Below are 17,027 nucleotides of genomic sequence, written 5' to 3' on the forward strand. Positions count from 1 at the left end.
TGTGTAGTATAGTGTGTGTATGCATACATATGCATATGTGTGTGTGTGTGTGTGTGTGTGTGTAAATATACTATACATTCTAATACAACACACACACACACACACACACACACACACACACACACAATATATATATATATATATTCATTCTTCTACACACATATATTTTTCCCTTATATTCATCATCAAAAATTGCATCTACCTGTTTGCCGCAGGAGAACATTCATTGCCCACTGATCCAATGATTACATAACATGACATGGTGTGAGGCGTTGTATTTTAACAGTTATCAAAACATTTACATTGCAGTGGTCACATGCTTTTAGCATTAAAGAGATTAGGGATTCCCACTTCAGTGTTCTTGATGGTGACCTCTCAATTGTTCACGTTTCCATTTGACAGTGATAGATAGAGGGAGAATGTTGAGAATTTGGGGAATAAGGCTTCAGCATTAGCCACCACTATCTTGACACTTTTCCACAGATACATGTAATATAGCAAACATTTATTGTTGATTATAGGTATATTTTTAGATTAATCTTCTAGCCTGCATGCATGTGTACACTTCAATAATAAAGCAATCTATATTCATATAAGATAAACTCCATGCAGAATATTGAACAGAATAATCAGTTTACAGTGTTAAACGCTATGGATATAATAAACTATGTATTTCATGAAAAGACTTAATATAAGAGCCATTGTTAGATGTAGGAGAAATAAATGTCTGTTGGGGTATTTTGGTGAGAGGTTAACTCTGTATTTCTTTTGTTTTTTCATGCATGAAGTGTATAAACCATAGCAAAATCTGCTCCAGAAGTTTATTAACTATTGCAACGTTTGCTCAAATCCCAACTACTTCACTACTTCATTATTTTCGTAAATCTCTGTAAACAAAGTGGTGACGTGCAACTGCTGCAGACTACTTGCAGCAATGATGAAGATACTGTTGTTGTCATAGTTTGTCTCACTTTGGCGCTTTTTCTGGCGACCGCTCCTACTGAACTTGTTTGTAGATTTCACAGAGCTGTCACGGGTCACCTGTTTGCTCCAGCAGCAACACCTGGAGAAAGCCTGTCTGAAGGCCTGTCGGTACTTTGAACTGGTGGCATTGTAGATGATGGGGTTGACCGCCGAGTTCAAGTACAGCAGAAGACGACAGAAGAAAAACATATCGTAGAAGACGTCCCAGGGGATTGGGACGGGCTGTCCTAATACGCCCAGCACCACTTGGAAAGTCAAAAAACAGTCTGGAAACACACAAATGAAAAATACCACAGTTGTGATGATCAACAGACGCACGATTTGATGTCGATCTCTGGAATGACGGCTTCCATTCTGCAGAGCTCTGATCGACACTGTTGCCAAGTTTTGTCTCTTCAGTCGCCTCATCACCGGTATATACAGGGCAATTACGACAACCAACGAAATCAGGAAAGGTACGATCTGGCAAATGGCGAACGTGACGTATAAAGTGACTGTCAGGTGAAAGCATCCGACGAGGTAGAAGGTAGCGAGAATCAAAGCGAGCACCCAGCTGCTGATGATGAGCCCGAGAATCTGTTTGGCTCGTCCGGGTCTCTGTGCTTTGAAAGGATGACAAATGGCGATGTATCTCTCAAGGCTGATCAGTCCGATGGTGAAAATTGACGTGAAGAGCGGTACCATGTTGAAGAAGGTCCACAGCACGCATGTCACAAAAGAGTCGTCTCCCCTGACTGCGACCAAAAAGGACATGACTTCAAGGGGAACACAGGCCGCCAGGAACAAAGAATCCGCAATGCTGAGACTCAGTAGGTAGTAGTTGGTCGTTGTTCTCATGGAGCGGACTGTCTTGAAGACAACCATGAAGAGAACATTTCCAATCAGACCTGTGATTGCGATCACTGGTAAAGCTATGGCGAAGAAATACACAACACCCTTGCTGATCGGCAGTGAATCATCAACCGGTAAACTGTCATTGTAAAAACTGATATTGCCTGGTATGGCAGACGTACTCATGGCCTCCATGGTTGAAAGTGTCAAAACATTCAAATGACTTATATACTGGTACGTGAAAACACTGCTTGTGCGTTGAAAATTTCAGTAACTTGCTGCTGGAGAATACAATTCTTTAAGAGACTTACACAATAGGGGTAAAACCCAAAATTTTCTGGCAATAGCACCTTTGAAGTCTTTTTCCGTTGCAGTATGTTTCTTTTGATCTGTTATCTCCCAAGACGTTGACGCTGAAGCTGTGAAACAGAGTTTAGAGTGAAGTCTTGTCTCCAGGACAATCTATAGCTGCACATTTCTCAACCACCTGTTGATTCGCTCTGTCTCAGTCTAAAGTTGCACAACTCCTGCGTCTTTGCATCAAGCACCAATCACTTTGGTGAGAGCTCTGAGGAACAAGTTGCACCTTGATGTAAGTTAAGACACACTGCCACTCTACTAAAGCTTGTAAGTTGTCAGCACAAATTACGGACTCTTCGGAGAACAAGCACAGTATCAGTTGGACAGTGGAGCAGAACTGTACCCGTATCTTTGAATTCTATATGAAATTTCCCCTATCGCTATCAATGCATATCTAGGTTTCTTAGAGAGTTACGTAAATCCTCTGTTTGACTACATGTGCCGCCAGGATCTCAACTCACAGATTATATTCACTTAATCTTCATCCTTGATCACACAAGCCTTTTTTTATCTTACTATTTCAAGTGTGTGATAATTTGTACAAAGTTTTGTGACATTGAACGGAAATCCTTCCTTCATGAAGGAAATCATCACTGAGCCCATTAACTGCAAATATATAATAATCTTCATATCAAGAGTAACCTCACTCTTTGTGTGAATGTTTGTTTTGGTTTTTTTTCGAGGGGGGTACTTTGTTGGTACTTTTATTTCTGGAATTAATTATCACTCTTGACAAGTGTCTTTCCAAATTAACAGTTTATTTGTGTACAATTTCAAAAATTTCATGATTTTTTTTGCCTCTTTATAACTAGTAAGTTTTGGGCATGAGTTCACAGGTTACAGTTAGAAAACACTGAGCAATGCCGATAACAAGGCACTGTGACAACCTCAAAAACTTTTAGCACGGATTGGGATTTTTTACAGGAACTCTCCTTTTTTTTATCCTCTCCACTCTAGCCTTTGGTGAGATTTGTTTACTTATGCTGTGCTATTTTTTTAAGGCAGAGGGAATATTGCCTTTTCTTTTTCTAAAAATGTTAAAACTCTACTTGAAAAGGAACTGTTGCATGATAATTGTTGGTGAAATCGTCAGTTCTCTTGAGAGGTACACATTTGATAAGTATTGCCTGTGGCAGACATAAATTCTGTTGCAACACATGAAGTCATCTCACACATATTTCATGGGGGTTATTACACCTGGGCTCATATTATCACAACATTACCTTCATTTTATTTAATCGTTTTATGTTTGGAAACAAAATTAAAACGTGCCTGACACGCAAAAAATGTCCTGCCCGTCCGGAATTCAGATCATTTTCTTCATTACGGCACATGTAAGGGTTGCCATGATAATATGTTTAAAATTCACATTGTCTAGACCTGTATGCCAAATTCAAGTGTTCAGAAATTAATACAGTACAATAGGGTACAAAACTACATTACATAGTCTGACAATTGTGCCTGTAGTGATGAAACTAATAGTCATATTTATAATTGGATATTCTGCTATGTGTAAAAAGGAAACAAGATGTAATATGATTGGCTGGGATTAATTCTGGCATATTTTTACCATGAAGAGGTCACTCTCTTTTCCCAAAATATATTTTATAGCCACTTGTACCAACAACATGCCTGTTAAGAACCACTTCATTAGTTTTAGTAGAATGTGCTGTACTCTCACAGACTGATGAATAAATGAGGTCTTAAGAAAAAAGGTGATTGGTAGCTAAATATAGATTACTGATATCAATCTTTGGGCCTAAATTTATACATTGATATCACCATATATAAACTGTAAAGGCATTAAACAAGATATATTTCAGGAAAGTTTTACATCAGCGTGCTTTAGAAAACTCTTTGTCATGAATGCACGAGCAAAATCTCACAAATGACTTGAGGTACGCTGTAAACATGCATGCTTGCACAAATTATCCTATGCCTTCCAACTTATGGAAATGGCACTTGACTACACAGTACCCGTAAAGTTGAATTTTTAAATTACCTTTCTTTTCCTATATAAATCCAACCATGCTGAAGAAAAAATAAAGTTTGAGCACAAAGTTTGAGTGAGGATTAAAATGATTAAAAAAATATTCAAACATGTTTTTGTACATTGAAGTGCTAATGGGGAGGCAGTTGATATTAAACTTTTACAAGTGGACTGCATTTTTTTTATTGATTTATCAAGAATGAAAAGATTTCATCACAATAGAAAGACCTTACCCTTGTATATCAAGGGTGTTTTTATAGCCAGACAAGGTATTTACGAGACTGATTTACCACATAAGAGTGTGAACACACACTCATATATAAAAGCAATGCAAAGCTGTGGCAACAACTTAAAGATCAAACCGACATTTTATGAGCAAGAGCATATTCATCTCGAAGTCCAGAGATGGTGATGACATACATTTAAGTATTAGCCTGTGTTGTATGAGTCCATTTTGAAAAAAACACTTTTGATGATCCTTGGAACCATGGTTTGCACTTACTGCTTAGGTCAGACAGTGTGGGAAAGAGGTTCGGTGACCCCATGTATGGCCAAACTTTCATAACTTCACTCTCCCTGACCTAAAAAAGTGGATTAGAAAATTGACACAAAACTTTAAGCATGATTTCAATTGGCTGACCTGACCTGAGTCAGAATTGATCAGATCGATAGTCTTCCACCATTTTACAACCATGTTTGTCAGTGTGCCTTCTTAATAACTTTTATTTCTGTGCCAATAATGGCGGTGTTGCCTGGCATGGTGTGGATGGTCTCCAGGGCTAATTACGGCTGATTACACACGTACTTGTATCTTAACTGTGAGACTGTGATGGTGATTAACCAGCTGACTTATGTCCCTGACATCCCTGATAATCCCACTTGTCACACATCTGTGTTGACCTGAGCTTTGATAAAGTGACATTATTATGACTATATAGCTTTTTATTGGCAAATTTGCCACCTGCCTGTCATTCATTCAGGAATGAAAAACAACGTCTTCAAGGCGTGAAGTTCAAATGTACACCTTACATATTTTATATATATATATATATATATATATATATATATATATATATATATATATATATATATATATATATATATATATATATATATATATATATATATATATATATATATATAAACCTTTTCCCTACCATGGTTTGGCCCAAAGCTATTACTACATGTATCAAGGTGATTGTGGACCTCCTTACAGCGAACTGGGGTGAACAGGTTAAAATCTGAAGATCTGATCCATCTTTCAAAGAAGTAAGATTTGGCGTATTCAGCTGTCACCCAGAATGAATATTGCTGTATCTGATCAATTGCTGTAGAATAAAACTAGAATTACATGCTTGTGAAGTTCAAATTTTATCGCTTTACAACATCTAGACATTTTCTGCTGCAAAAATGATAGGCAGACACATGACCGCTATTGATTTGCATTATCTTGTGAAATCAGAATCACAAGAGCATCAGGTGATCTTAAACCAGCAAATTTACGTTTGAACAGAAATTTCAAACTTGATAATGTGTGATACCCATCAAAAGGAGCCTGTTGCCAAGCAACTTAATACTTTTCAACATCCTGTCTTCGTCCAGTTGATCATAAATTTGTATCACTGTAAGTGTCTCATGAAACTTTTCCTATTGGAGTAATATAAATGGACAATGACGTGTACAATATTTCTCATGATTGCAGCTATCACATTGTACCAGCTATACACATGAAAACTTCATTGTGAAAGCATTGTATTCAAAAAACAAGTATTGTTTAACAAAGTTGTCAACTTAAGCAAACGACAAAGTCTGAAAATGTACAAAGTACCGACAGTTCTTTTCACACTTGTCAATGAGAGAAGGGGAGGTAGATCAAACAAATTTCCTGACAAAGCCTTGGTTTACAGAAACTTTCTTAAAAGTAGCCATTATACTACGGCTGCACAAACTGTCAAAATTCATAACTTTCATACTTAAACTAACTATTCAAAGTCCATTGGACATGCTGGCCTGTTCTCCCAGTGAATTCAAATTTTCACTCGTGATGATAAAGACATTGTAAGATCCACGGTTTAGGCAACTTGTTGACTTTCCCTGTTGCGTTAGCGTTATACAACCCTGCCCGAGAGTTCTGCGCTTTGTACAACACTTCCGTCTGGCGAAGGCTTTCGCAAAAGCTTGTCTGTACCGACGGCTGGTTGCATTGTATATGATGGGATTTACAGCAGAGTTGAGGTAGAGAAGAATTCGGAACAGCATGTACAGATCAAAGAACATCTCCCAGGGATACAAGACTGGTTGATCAAACATGTAGAGAACTAGCTGGATGTAGGACAAATTATCCGGGAAAGCCAGGAGGAAGAAAACGATGGAGCTGGTCACCAGGAGACGAATCACCTGTTTCGTTTCTGGGTGTTCTCTGCTGCTGCGCCACTGAGAGTGTCCTCTGTCGACTACCGTCATTTGACTCCGTTTCTTCAATTTGATGATGATGAGGGTGTACAGCACAGAAACAGTCAACATGGAGAGTACAAATGGTATCATTTGGCAGAAGAGAATCGCAAGATGCAGGTATACATTGTTGTAGAAGCAACCAATTAGGTTAGGCACCACCAGAAGTACAGCCATGATCCACGCGCTGATGAGGATTTTGCGGTTTCGCTCTCGGCTGTTCGTTTTTTGAGCTTTCAAAGGGCGACAGACAGCTCGGTACCTTTCGATGCTTATGAGCCCAATGGTGTAAATTGACGTGAAGAGCGGAACACAGGACAAGACTGTCAACATCACGCAGAATATTTTACCTTGCTCGATGTAGATTGAGAGCATCTCCAGAGGATAACCCAAACGTAAGGAACATCAGGTCGGCAATGGCAAGATTCACCAGGTACATGTTGGTAACAGTCCGCATACTGCGGACGTGACGGCAAACGTACAGAAACAGAGTATTGCCCAAGTCTCCGATGATCAGTATGATAGGCAGTAATGTCATAAATACTACAGTCATCCAAGGTGATGCAGTGGAGGGAATACCAGTGTCGGGATCAGAATATGAAGTGTTCATATTTCCAACTTTGTATGTGAGTGTAGGGTTTTTACGGCCGTTTACCACTCTGTGGTGTTGACAAGGTCATACCATGCACTTGACTTGGCCATAAAACTGCTTTTCTATACGTAGCAGGCACTTCAGATGTACACAGCTTGATGCATACCACAATGTCAAGTGAGTCACCTGAGATCAAAGCCAATATCAAAGTAACAGATACTGTTATTAAAAGCTCTATTTACTTTCAATGTCATGGTTGTGTTCATTCAGGTATACATAAATTGTACACTACTGGCACAGAAATTATCACTTGTGAGTTTTTACCACACATAAAAACTATCACTAGCGCAAAAAAAATATTGAATGTATTTAAAGTTTTTTAGATGACAGCTTACAGGAAGATGGCATATAAATTATTGACAAAATGGCTGTGAAAAATTAGATCATTGAGTTGTTTGGATTCATGCACTTCATTTGCACTGGACACTGGTATTAGATGCAAAGTCAAGAAGTTCACTCATTTCTTCAATGTCACACTTACATTGACAACAAAGTACTAAATAACGTTGATGAAATTACAAGTGTCAAAGTCAATGTTATGATTAGTTTCACAGCTTCAATATAGAGCAGACACTTCAGTTGCATTAGAAGTGAATAAGAAGTTCCAAAGTTATTTGTAGACAAAATGAATTGCAGATTTCAAAAAGGATAACAAGTTTGCAGCAAAACAGTTAACCAAAAATGTGAAAACTTTTCTGTAGTGTGTAAAAGTAGATTAGATAATTTGTGTTCACTTGAAAATAGCTAAATGTACACGCTGCAAATTCATATCCAATTCCAATATTTTTGGTAATTTTTTGAACATAAATCATTTGAGAGGGCAGGTAGAAAACAGGGAAAAAATTTACAATAATTTAAAAATTTAATGTCATTTGAAAAGTCATAAAGAAATCCCCTGATAGGAATAATATTAAAGTACTTTCTGTCTGAACTAATATTGTGACGCTATAGCAGTTTTAATACACTTTGTTTGTCCTGACTGACAAGGGCTGTTCAATAATTTTTCTCTGCATGGACTCGTGTGTGATAAACGTTTTCAAGTGACAACTGTCCGAAAGTCAAATCAACAGGTACCTGTGACAGTCTGACACTGTCAGTCAAATGTAACATGATCGTTTACTTGTATTTTACAAAATCATAATAGTATAAACAGTATATACGCACCATACTACAGTACTTTCAAGACAATCACAGAGTAACTTCAGCTGCACAGATTGAGACCTACAACTGCTTCACGGATTAAAGGCTACAACACATTAATCTACAGAAATGATATGTTTTGGCTTCAAATGCACAGCGGTTCATAAAATAAGCTTTTATTTGGGTAATGAAGGACATGTCAAGATGTCTGGGAATTCACCAGCGATGATATAAACAATCACTTCAGTATCACTAGGCGTATGGACATCTTTTATTGCACATGACAAATATGAGCATAGTTACAATGAAATATACATGAGTTTCACAAAATACCAACAGGCAAAAGAACAGTTGTCCAGTTTCCAACATTTACTGTCATGTGACAGAAGAGAGCTGCTGATAATTGTTGGAAAAGATATCACTGTATAGAGGAAAAAAAACTGATATTTTTAGTGCCGGTAATGATCTCGACACTTGTCATCATACTTCAGCGTTTCACAGTGGCAAGGCAAGGAAGTCATTGGTCGCATTGAAGATCTTTCTCATTAACAACTGATGACAGATCACAACGTTCCAATGTCATCATGCGTAAGACAACATTCTAAAAAGTGCCAAACAAAAGTCAACATATAGAACGGACACTTTGTTTTTTGTAAGAGGATATGATCTCACTGGTGGTGTTTTGTTTTGTGGGGAGCAGAGCTGAGGAACACCAAGATCTCTGCGGTATGGGATTATAGCTAAAGTCCTGAACTGATCATGTCATGCATGCATGTTAACATGAGATTGTGGACAGAAAGTTTTGTTCTTCACATAGATTCTATAAAACAGAAAATTTGCAAAAGCACAGTACCGCTTGCTAATTAATTAGAATTTACTATTATTGACAATGCTGCCATGATGACGGGCAGATGATGTTAAAGAAGTTTAAACACTATATCACAGAAACTCACTGTAAGAAAAAAAATCCAATCCAAATTAACAGGATGTACTCTTACATCTTTATTTTTTCAACAAGATCTTCAAAGTTACATTGATGAGTGCTGGTCAAGTATTTAAAGCATACAGGACAACCACATACAGATACATGGGGTATTCAATGAACCATACACAACACACTCTTCACAGAAGAGAATTGCTGAAGATTGTAGGAAAAGATATCACTGTATCGAGATATCACTGTATAGAGGAAGGTACATCATGAATATAGTATTTACAGTATAAAGAATCAGTCACTAATACTTAAGTGAAAAATATCACCCAGCCTGAATGACCACAGGCTTTTAATTTCACTGATATGCTGTCCCATTATGAGAACTATGGTATGATATCAAGATATCAAAGCTGTATCAGAGTGTATCATGATGTACTGTGTGCACAGATATTTTAAGATCAATAAAGCATCTTGAAAAGGCACACAGCACAGTACGAGACACAAGCAGAGAGTTTATGATATGTACAGGTAAGTATATCAGGAATTACTTGGCAGCTGTTGACAGACAAGTCTACTTCAGAGTAAACGTTTTGCACGTTGACTGTTGCTGTACAAGTCCTGAAGAGGCCATGTGATGGCAGTGTTAGAAAAATGTGAATCAACATGTGATAGATGTATTTTTTTGCACAACGGTTTTGTGTGCACCTAGATCTGGGCCACTCAGATTTCAGGTTGTAGCTGTTTTTTTCAATGACGGTAGCTTTATCCCTTTATTCAAGATACTGACTCTAACATCAACTGCAGATCAAGTGAACATGCAAATACATACTATATAGGCAACGTATAGGCTGACACAGGTCTGTGGTTGATGTCTAAAAAAACATAATAAAATGTATAAGAAACCACTCATTTGATAGGTTCTAAATTGCCTGTAGTGTGAACTGTTGCTAGAGGGAATAGCAGACACATAACAAATTACACCAAAGAAAGTTGAAAGTTTGCGGTATGATGGAAACTTAAGTTCATTAACAACTAGGAACTCTGCACTACATTGTGGAAAGTTGCGCAAAAAACAACAAAATCATTGTATTTATACAATTATAGAAACTACATTTATTTATTCATATCTTTCAGCAACGCTATCGCAATGGTACCAGGAAAATGCCACAATGCAATACACTGCCAAAAGCTTTCACAGTCATGCTATTTTCTCCTGTGCTGTATGCAATATTGGAAACTAGTCTGGTTCCCTGACCCATTTCCCCGGTAGAGGGCGTGGGGAAATATAGGGTCAGGTACCGGGTAGCCATCTTGAACAGAATTTTGTTCAAGATGGCGGAGGTTAGTCACCTGACAGAACATGCTACAACAAATATGGCTGCTACCATGAAAACGCCGGTCAAAATTCGACTGGATCAGAATTATGTTTGAACACTGGTATCCGAACCAAAAACATTGGCACACGAGACGGAAAACATAAACTGAAAGGATTAATCCAGAAGTACGGGGAAATAGAGGTGATTGAAGGCTGGCTGTGATATCGCAGCAGTACTTGTTGCGTGTATCGAACGCGCTAGGGTCATTGAGGTCATCGCCGACTGTGGCGTGACCCCAATGACCCGAGCATGTTCGATACACGCCACAAGTACTGCTGCGATATCACAGTTACTTGAAAGCAAACTTTGTTGGAACTGTGAACGACTATTGATTTCGATGGATAGAATGGTGTCCGAATTTGTGAAAAATGCCAGGCATCATGTCGACGTGTGCTAAATCACAGTGGCTAAGTTGGAGGTAGAAAGTCTTTCTTTCTACCTCCACGGCTTTGTGGTACAAACAAGAAGTTGGTGTCAAGTGAGCCTGAAAGTGCGAAACCCAAGAAAGATGAGAAAAAGTTACAAGTGTTACTTTCATCCAATCACAGCTTGTTTTATTTTAACCCAATAGCGTCCATGTTTACATTAGCCGGTACCTGACCCTATATTTCCCCACGCCCTCTACCGGGGAAATGGGTCAGGGAACCAGACTATATTGGAAACATGTGCACCGCCCTCTAGAGGTCATTATGCTTCATTTGTAGTTCATCAACAGGTGGTCGTGATCTCTCCTCATTACAGCATACGCAAATAGGAAAACAAATCTCTTTTCACTAATCATTCACCGCTAGACAAACTGACACTGTACTGATGATGTACTTAAACCTGGCAACATGCGATACACCAATACCTCTCATTGTGGAAATCAAACAACCTTCAAACTTGTCATTTTTCAAAGTTTAGTTTAATGCTGTATATATTAGTCAAGTTCAATAATGTATAGAAACATGCTACACCTGATATTGTGATTTGGCAGAAAAAAAAAAATAAAGAGAATAGAAAAATTGGTCTCTAATATTGGAGGAAATTGTGAAAAATATGGTATATTTAACAATTACCAAATGTATTATATTGACAGTGTCATTTCAGTATCATCTAGATACATGTACGGCAACTATACAGCACAGTGCTTTTGCCAGTATGATATGTTCTGCTAAAAGTACAGGAAATATAATCAAACTTACTTACGGCCATCTTGTGAAATTAGTACAATACATTTTTAACATAAACTCACATGTACGGTGGTAAGAGTAGATTATAATAGAAAAACACTAGGGTTAAAAATGCATGAAAAATCCAAACTGATAATGATATAATATACATATCTTTGTTGTGTAACTCACAGAGGTAAACACAAAAACAAACAGGATGAAAAGGTCAGAAATATTTGAAAGTATTGATATCTAATTTTCTATCTTCCTGGAAATGGAAGAAGATATCAAAAATATTCTCAGTAAAAGTGCATTTAGTTTTGGCTGTCACTTATCAGCTCACAAAATGCAATTGTTAAATGTTATATACTTAAGTAAAATTTTAAAAGATAATTCTTTTTGCTATGGTATATGTTGGTGAAAAAGTTATTGATCCTCATCATTTAAATATACTTCAAAAACTTTGCTAAAGAAATTTGCTGAAAACTTGAATATTTCTGGGTATCTTTATTCTGTACTTTGTTGTAAGACATACCCAAGACATTTTGAAGATGTGGAATTCACACTGACACTTTAAAATGTGAACATATTTCAACGCAACAAAAATTATAACTTATTTCACGCTGTTTCTTCTGTTGCTACATATTACGGTTCATAATCAGTGTGTGAGGGGCATGCTTTTCTGCCAGCTAATTCAAAAGATGTCTGTCCAGGATTTGAATCCTGTATTGCACTCTAAGCTTGGTGTAAATTTTTACAGTAGAGTTTCATACCCTCTCCACGTTCATCAAAGTGGTTGGTGTTTCTGTGCAAACATTAGAATCATTCATACGTCCATGCATCTACATGACTGAAACCCTTTGGCTGCTGTAAATTTTCCTTCCAAAATATTAATGCAATATTTTACCAATTTTTGTGAACTTTTCTGTAAGTTTTTTCATAAATTTGGACCAAATGGATATCACATTTCATCAGCTTGTCTTTATCAAAATTTTGGCAAAAATCTGAAAAAATTGACTGTGGTATATTTTTATAAAGGTGACAAAAATAGACTATGGCACTCAAAGGGATCGCTGCCGCTGTTATTGAAAATTCAATGAAACGTTTTCAAGGGTAATTTCAGAAATTTCAATTAATCCACAAGGAATCTGCAACACTCTTACTGTTGAAAGTAAACTTGACTATTGACAGGCTTTTGAACTTCAACTCACACAAGTGATATGGAAGTTTCAAGACTATTTGTGTTGTTTTTATCGGACCGTTGCTTTCCTGCATTTTTTTCATCAAATTGAATCTTGGCTGTGTCGCTGTCTTTTTCTCTGTTTGTGTCAGTAGCAGGTTTTGCAGCACGTTTGGAGTCAGTAAAGGTGGCCAAATTTCTGTCCTTGTTTCTGTGACAACAGTGCCTACCTAAGTAGCTTTTGGCAAAGGCTTTCTTGAATGCCTCTCTGTAGCGTCTGCTGGTGGCGTTGTAAATGAAGGGATTCACCGCAGAGTTGAGGAAAAGCAAAATGCGGAAGACTATGTACAGATCCAGGAAGATGTCCCAGGGGATGAATGCCGGTACATCGTACATCTGCAAGACGATCTGGATATAGAGCAAGTTGTCCGGAAATGCCAGAAGGAAGAAGATGACAGAACTGATGATGAGCAGCTGTATCACTTGTTTTGTGTCTTGATAGAACGTGCTGCGGAACTTTGGTTGGCTCTGCCCGTCACCGACTCTCCGCCGTCTCCTTCGGAGTCTGATGATCACCAGCGTGTACATGATGATGACCGTGCACATGGACAGCACAAACGGCACCATTTGCAAAATTAAGACCACTAAATACAAAGTCAGTGAGTCGTTGAAGCACTGGACGAAGTTCGGAATGGAGATGAGACTTGCTACGACCCAGGAAACGATGATGATTCGAAGGTTTCGCGGTCGGTGGTTGGCTCGGTGTGCCCTAAGAGGGTGACACACTGCGATGTATCTTTCGATGCTGATCAGTCCAGTGGTGAATATGGACGTGAAAAGAGGAATGCAGCTGAAGAGGGACCACATCACGCAGAACGGTATCCCAGTGTCCATGTACAGGCCATACAGCTCCATCACGATCGAAAAAGTCAGAAATATGAGATCAGAAATGGCCAAGTTGACTAGGTACATATTGGTCACGGTCTGCATGGTGCGAATTTTCACACAGACATAGAGGAATGCAGAATTGCCGACATTGCCTAGCAAGAGGATCAGCGGTAGACAGACCAGAAATGTTACAGATAATGCATGTGAGGGACTTTGGATTACATCATCATTCGTATCTGTGTCATTTGTACATGTACTATTCTCAGAATATACAGCGAAGAGTGGTGACGACTGGGAGCACATCATGCTGAGAGTGTATGAACAGAAAGAAAAAAACCCAGGTTTTGTTGTCTTATTGGCGTTCCCAAAGCATTATGCACAGAAAGATGGGACCACTCTCTCTCCTTTAAGTAAAGTCAATCCATTGATCTTCCAAGTTGGGAAAGCATACGTTTACAGTCCAGAAGTTCAAGTTCAAACTAGCACAAGAACTGTCCACTTCAATAATGCTGCAGATCATATGCAGTGAGTGCATCGATGCTGGAACTGAGTGATGTCATCAACACGAAGTTCCAGGACCCAAGAAACAATGAAAACACTTCAACATACCGGGTACATATATCAACTCTCTTACATATGCTTACTGTACAGTTATCAGCTCGCTCCAGTGCAATGTATCACAGTGAAAGTAACTGAGGAAGGATGCACATATACCGGGTGCATACTGTGGTTTGTGTCATCTCAGTCGTCACCTTGCCTATCAAATGATGCAGTTCAGAGTTGATGTACCCATCTTATGACAGATTCTACAGGCCCGGTTGCATCACTTAAGGGTCTGACAAACATGTATACTTCCCAATTTCCTGGCTGCATCTCACACTTAATTAAAGGATGGCATTGTTGAGCAAATAAACTATGATGTAACAAGGAATGACATGATACAATACTTCACAGATCACAAAAGAGAATGTGAATCCAAAACCGATGGACTCATGACTTTTATTTCAAAATTAGAATCTTCACCTGTCTAATAACAATCTCTGTATAATTTAATTTTTCCAACTTTGAACAATTCCAAATAGATAGTCTGAAACAGACTATCTCAAGAATGACTAAAGAGGTTCATCGCTTGCATCTTGGCAAACTGAAGACTTCATTATTAAGTTTTTAAAGACTCCTAGCTGGTTGTGAAGTCGCTATATCAAATCTACAAGGCTCATTTGATAACAATGGTATTATAGATCTAATTCTGAGATTAAGACTTTTGTGATTGCAATATTCTGAGGCCACGGTTATCTGAAAGGTAAATGATCAAACCAACACAACGCTATTATCCAAGTTAATGAAAACCAACTTGTCAATTTACTTGCTGCATCATGGCATCTAATGAAAGCCAAGTCTATATTTACACTGACAAATTAGCTAGTTCAACCAATTTCAAGTCACTCGGATGCAACCATCAATTGTCCAATCAGCCAGTGTGAAGTAAATGTCATGATTCTTAGTTGCCATGGACACTCAATGGATGGAGAAAAATAATACAATATTTACTTTTTGTTGGTTTTTTTAACAAATTACTGAGGGGCTATCATTCATACGCAATCTGAGGTAAATGTGTGTTTTTACTGTCATGATGACGTGATCAAAGTCATCAGTGAAGCCACCAAGCACGTAGAGAACAATCCCACAATTCCCTGTGAATACAGTGCGCTTTGAATGAGTTGTCTGGATACAGAGGAGTAGCATCTTTTGCAGAATAACTTTTTCACAGATAAAAATTTCTTTCTGATACATGGTGTAAATACACAACTTTGTCTGCACATGATGTAGATGATGGAAAACCACACAGTTCACATGATACAATCACACCATTATCACAGTGTTTGTTCAATAAAGTAAAGTTTCCAGGATGAAACTGTCAGACAGTAGCATCCAAGATTTATTTTTTCATTAAGATACAGCGGGACATGTCTGTGGTAGGGATATATTAGTGAGTCTGATATCTCTTGGTCTATTTTGAACTCATAAAGCCAGAAATAAAGTGAACGGATACTAGACTGGGGCTGTATACAGGTGCTCACTGCAGAGCTCTTCATCAGCACACATGATCACCATCTGAGTAGTATGCAGGGCTTGGTTGGCATGAGGACTGCTTGATAGTATTTCAGAATTAACTACGGCGCTCTAATACGTAATTACTTGTTGAAGCAGAAGCCCATGGAAACAATGTCGATGTGTGTTTGTGGAGGGACCGTGGTGAGATGTATATTTGATCAACTGAAGGCTGCTAGGGGCTGTTACAACAAGTGTACGGATATAAAGTTTCATTGCTGCTTGTGAGTGACAACTTGCAAGATGTCCGCTTCATGTATACTATGTAAAACACTCTAAGTTTGAATAGGGTTTGAACACAGTCACTTGTACAACTGCTTTTATCTGATGATAGAGCGCAACTCTCTGAATTCTATGTGGCTGCATGCAAGAGCTTGGGCAGAAAGGTGGCAATGCCAGGCACAGTGGCTGCAGAAAGTCTAGGAGAGAATGGCTGCAGTAAAGATTAGTACTAGTAAGGCAGACCTTACTATGAAAGTTACAAATGATTGATTTGTCTGCCAAGATAGTATGAACTGTTCGTAAATGCATCTACGCCCACAGTAGGGTATTTTTTAAGACTTACTATCTGTTCATTGACAGATTGGTGTGCTGTACTGATCTCAACCACAAGTTCATGGTTTTTAGTACACAAAACATTTTTATTGTGTTTAGTATCTATACATTGCAAAATAACTGTACATTGTCTCTCTTGATAGTGTATGAACCTCTATACTGGTAGTTACACACTGGGTGTTCAAGAACTCACCTTCATTACTCCTGGCTGTATAATTTTTGAGTAAAGTGTTTGTATACATAATTAAAATAAGGTTGACAAAAGTGTTTTCTACAAAAAATATCTTAAAAATTAACAGACCATGTGGCCAACCTATGAAACTAGTTCAGTTGATCTATTTCAAATTCTGCTGAATGAAATACTCTCTGTCTTTACCTCAGTGAGAATTCTGTCTGGATCCTGTTGGAAGTGATAACCCATTC

At 38.1% G+C, this 17,027-nt stretch overlaps 2 protein-coding genes across 2 annotated transcripts in view; both read right to left on the bottom strand.

Moving 5' to 3' along the window:
• The window catches only part of LOC139134939 (GDP-fucose transporter 1-like), a 59,229-nt gene that overhangs the window by 19,417 nt on the left and 22,785 nt on the right, over nt 1-17,027 (bottom strand). The window lies entirely within an intron of this gene.
• LOC139134938 (thyrotropin-releasing hormone receptor-like) lies at nt 717-2,180 on the bottom strand. The gene has a single exon (XM_070702039.1). It carries the CDS (start codon nt 2,008-2,010, stop codon nt 856-858), a length of 1,155 nt encoding a protein of 384 aa, XP_070558140.1. The 5' UTR covers nt 2,011-2,180; the 3' UTR covers nt 717-855.

The sequence above is a fragment of the Ptychodera flava genome, chromosome 6 (assembly GCF_041260155.1).
Source record: "Ptychodera flava strain L36383 chromosome 6, AS_Pfla_20210202, whole genome shotgun sequence".
Lineage (NCBI taxonomy): Eukaryota > Metazoa > Hemichordata > Enteropneusta > Ptychoderidae > Ptychodera > Ptychodera flava.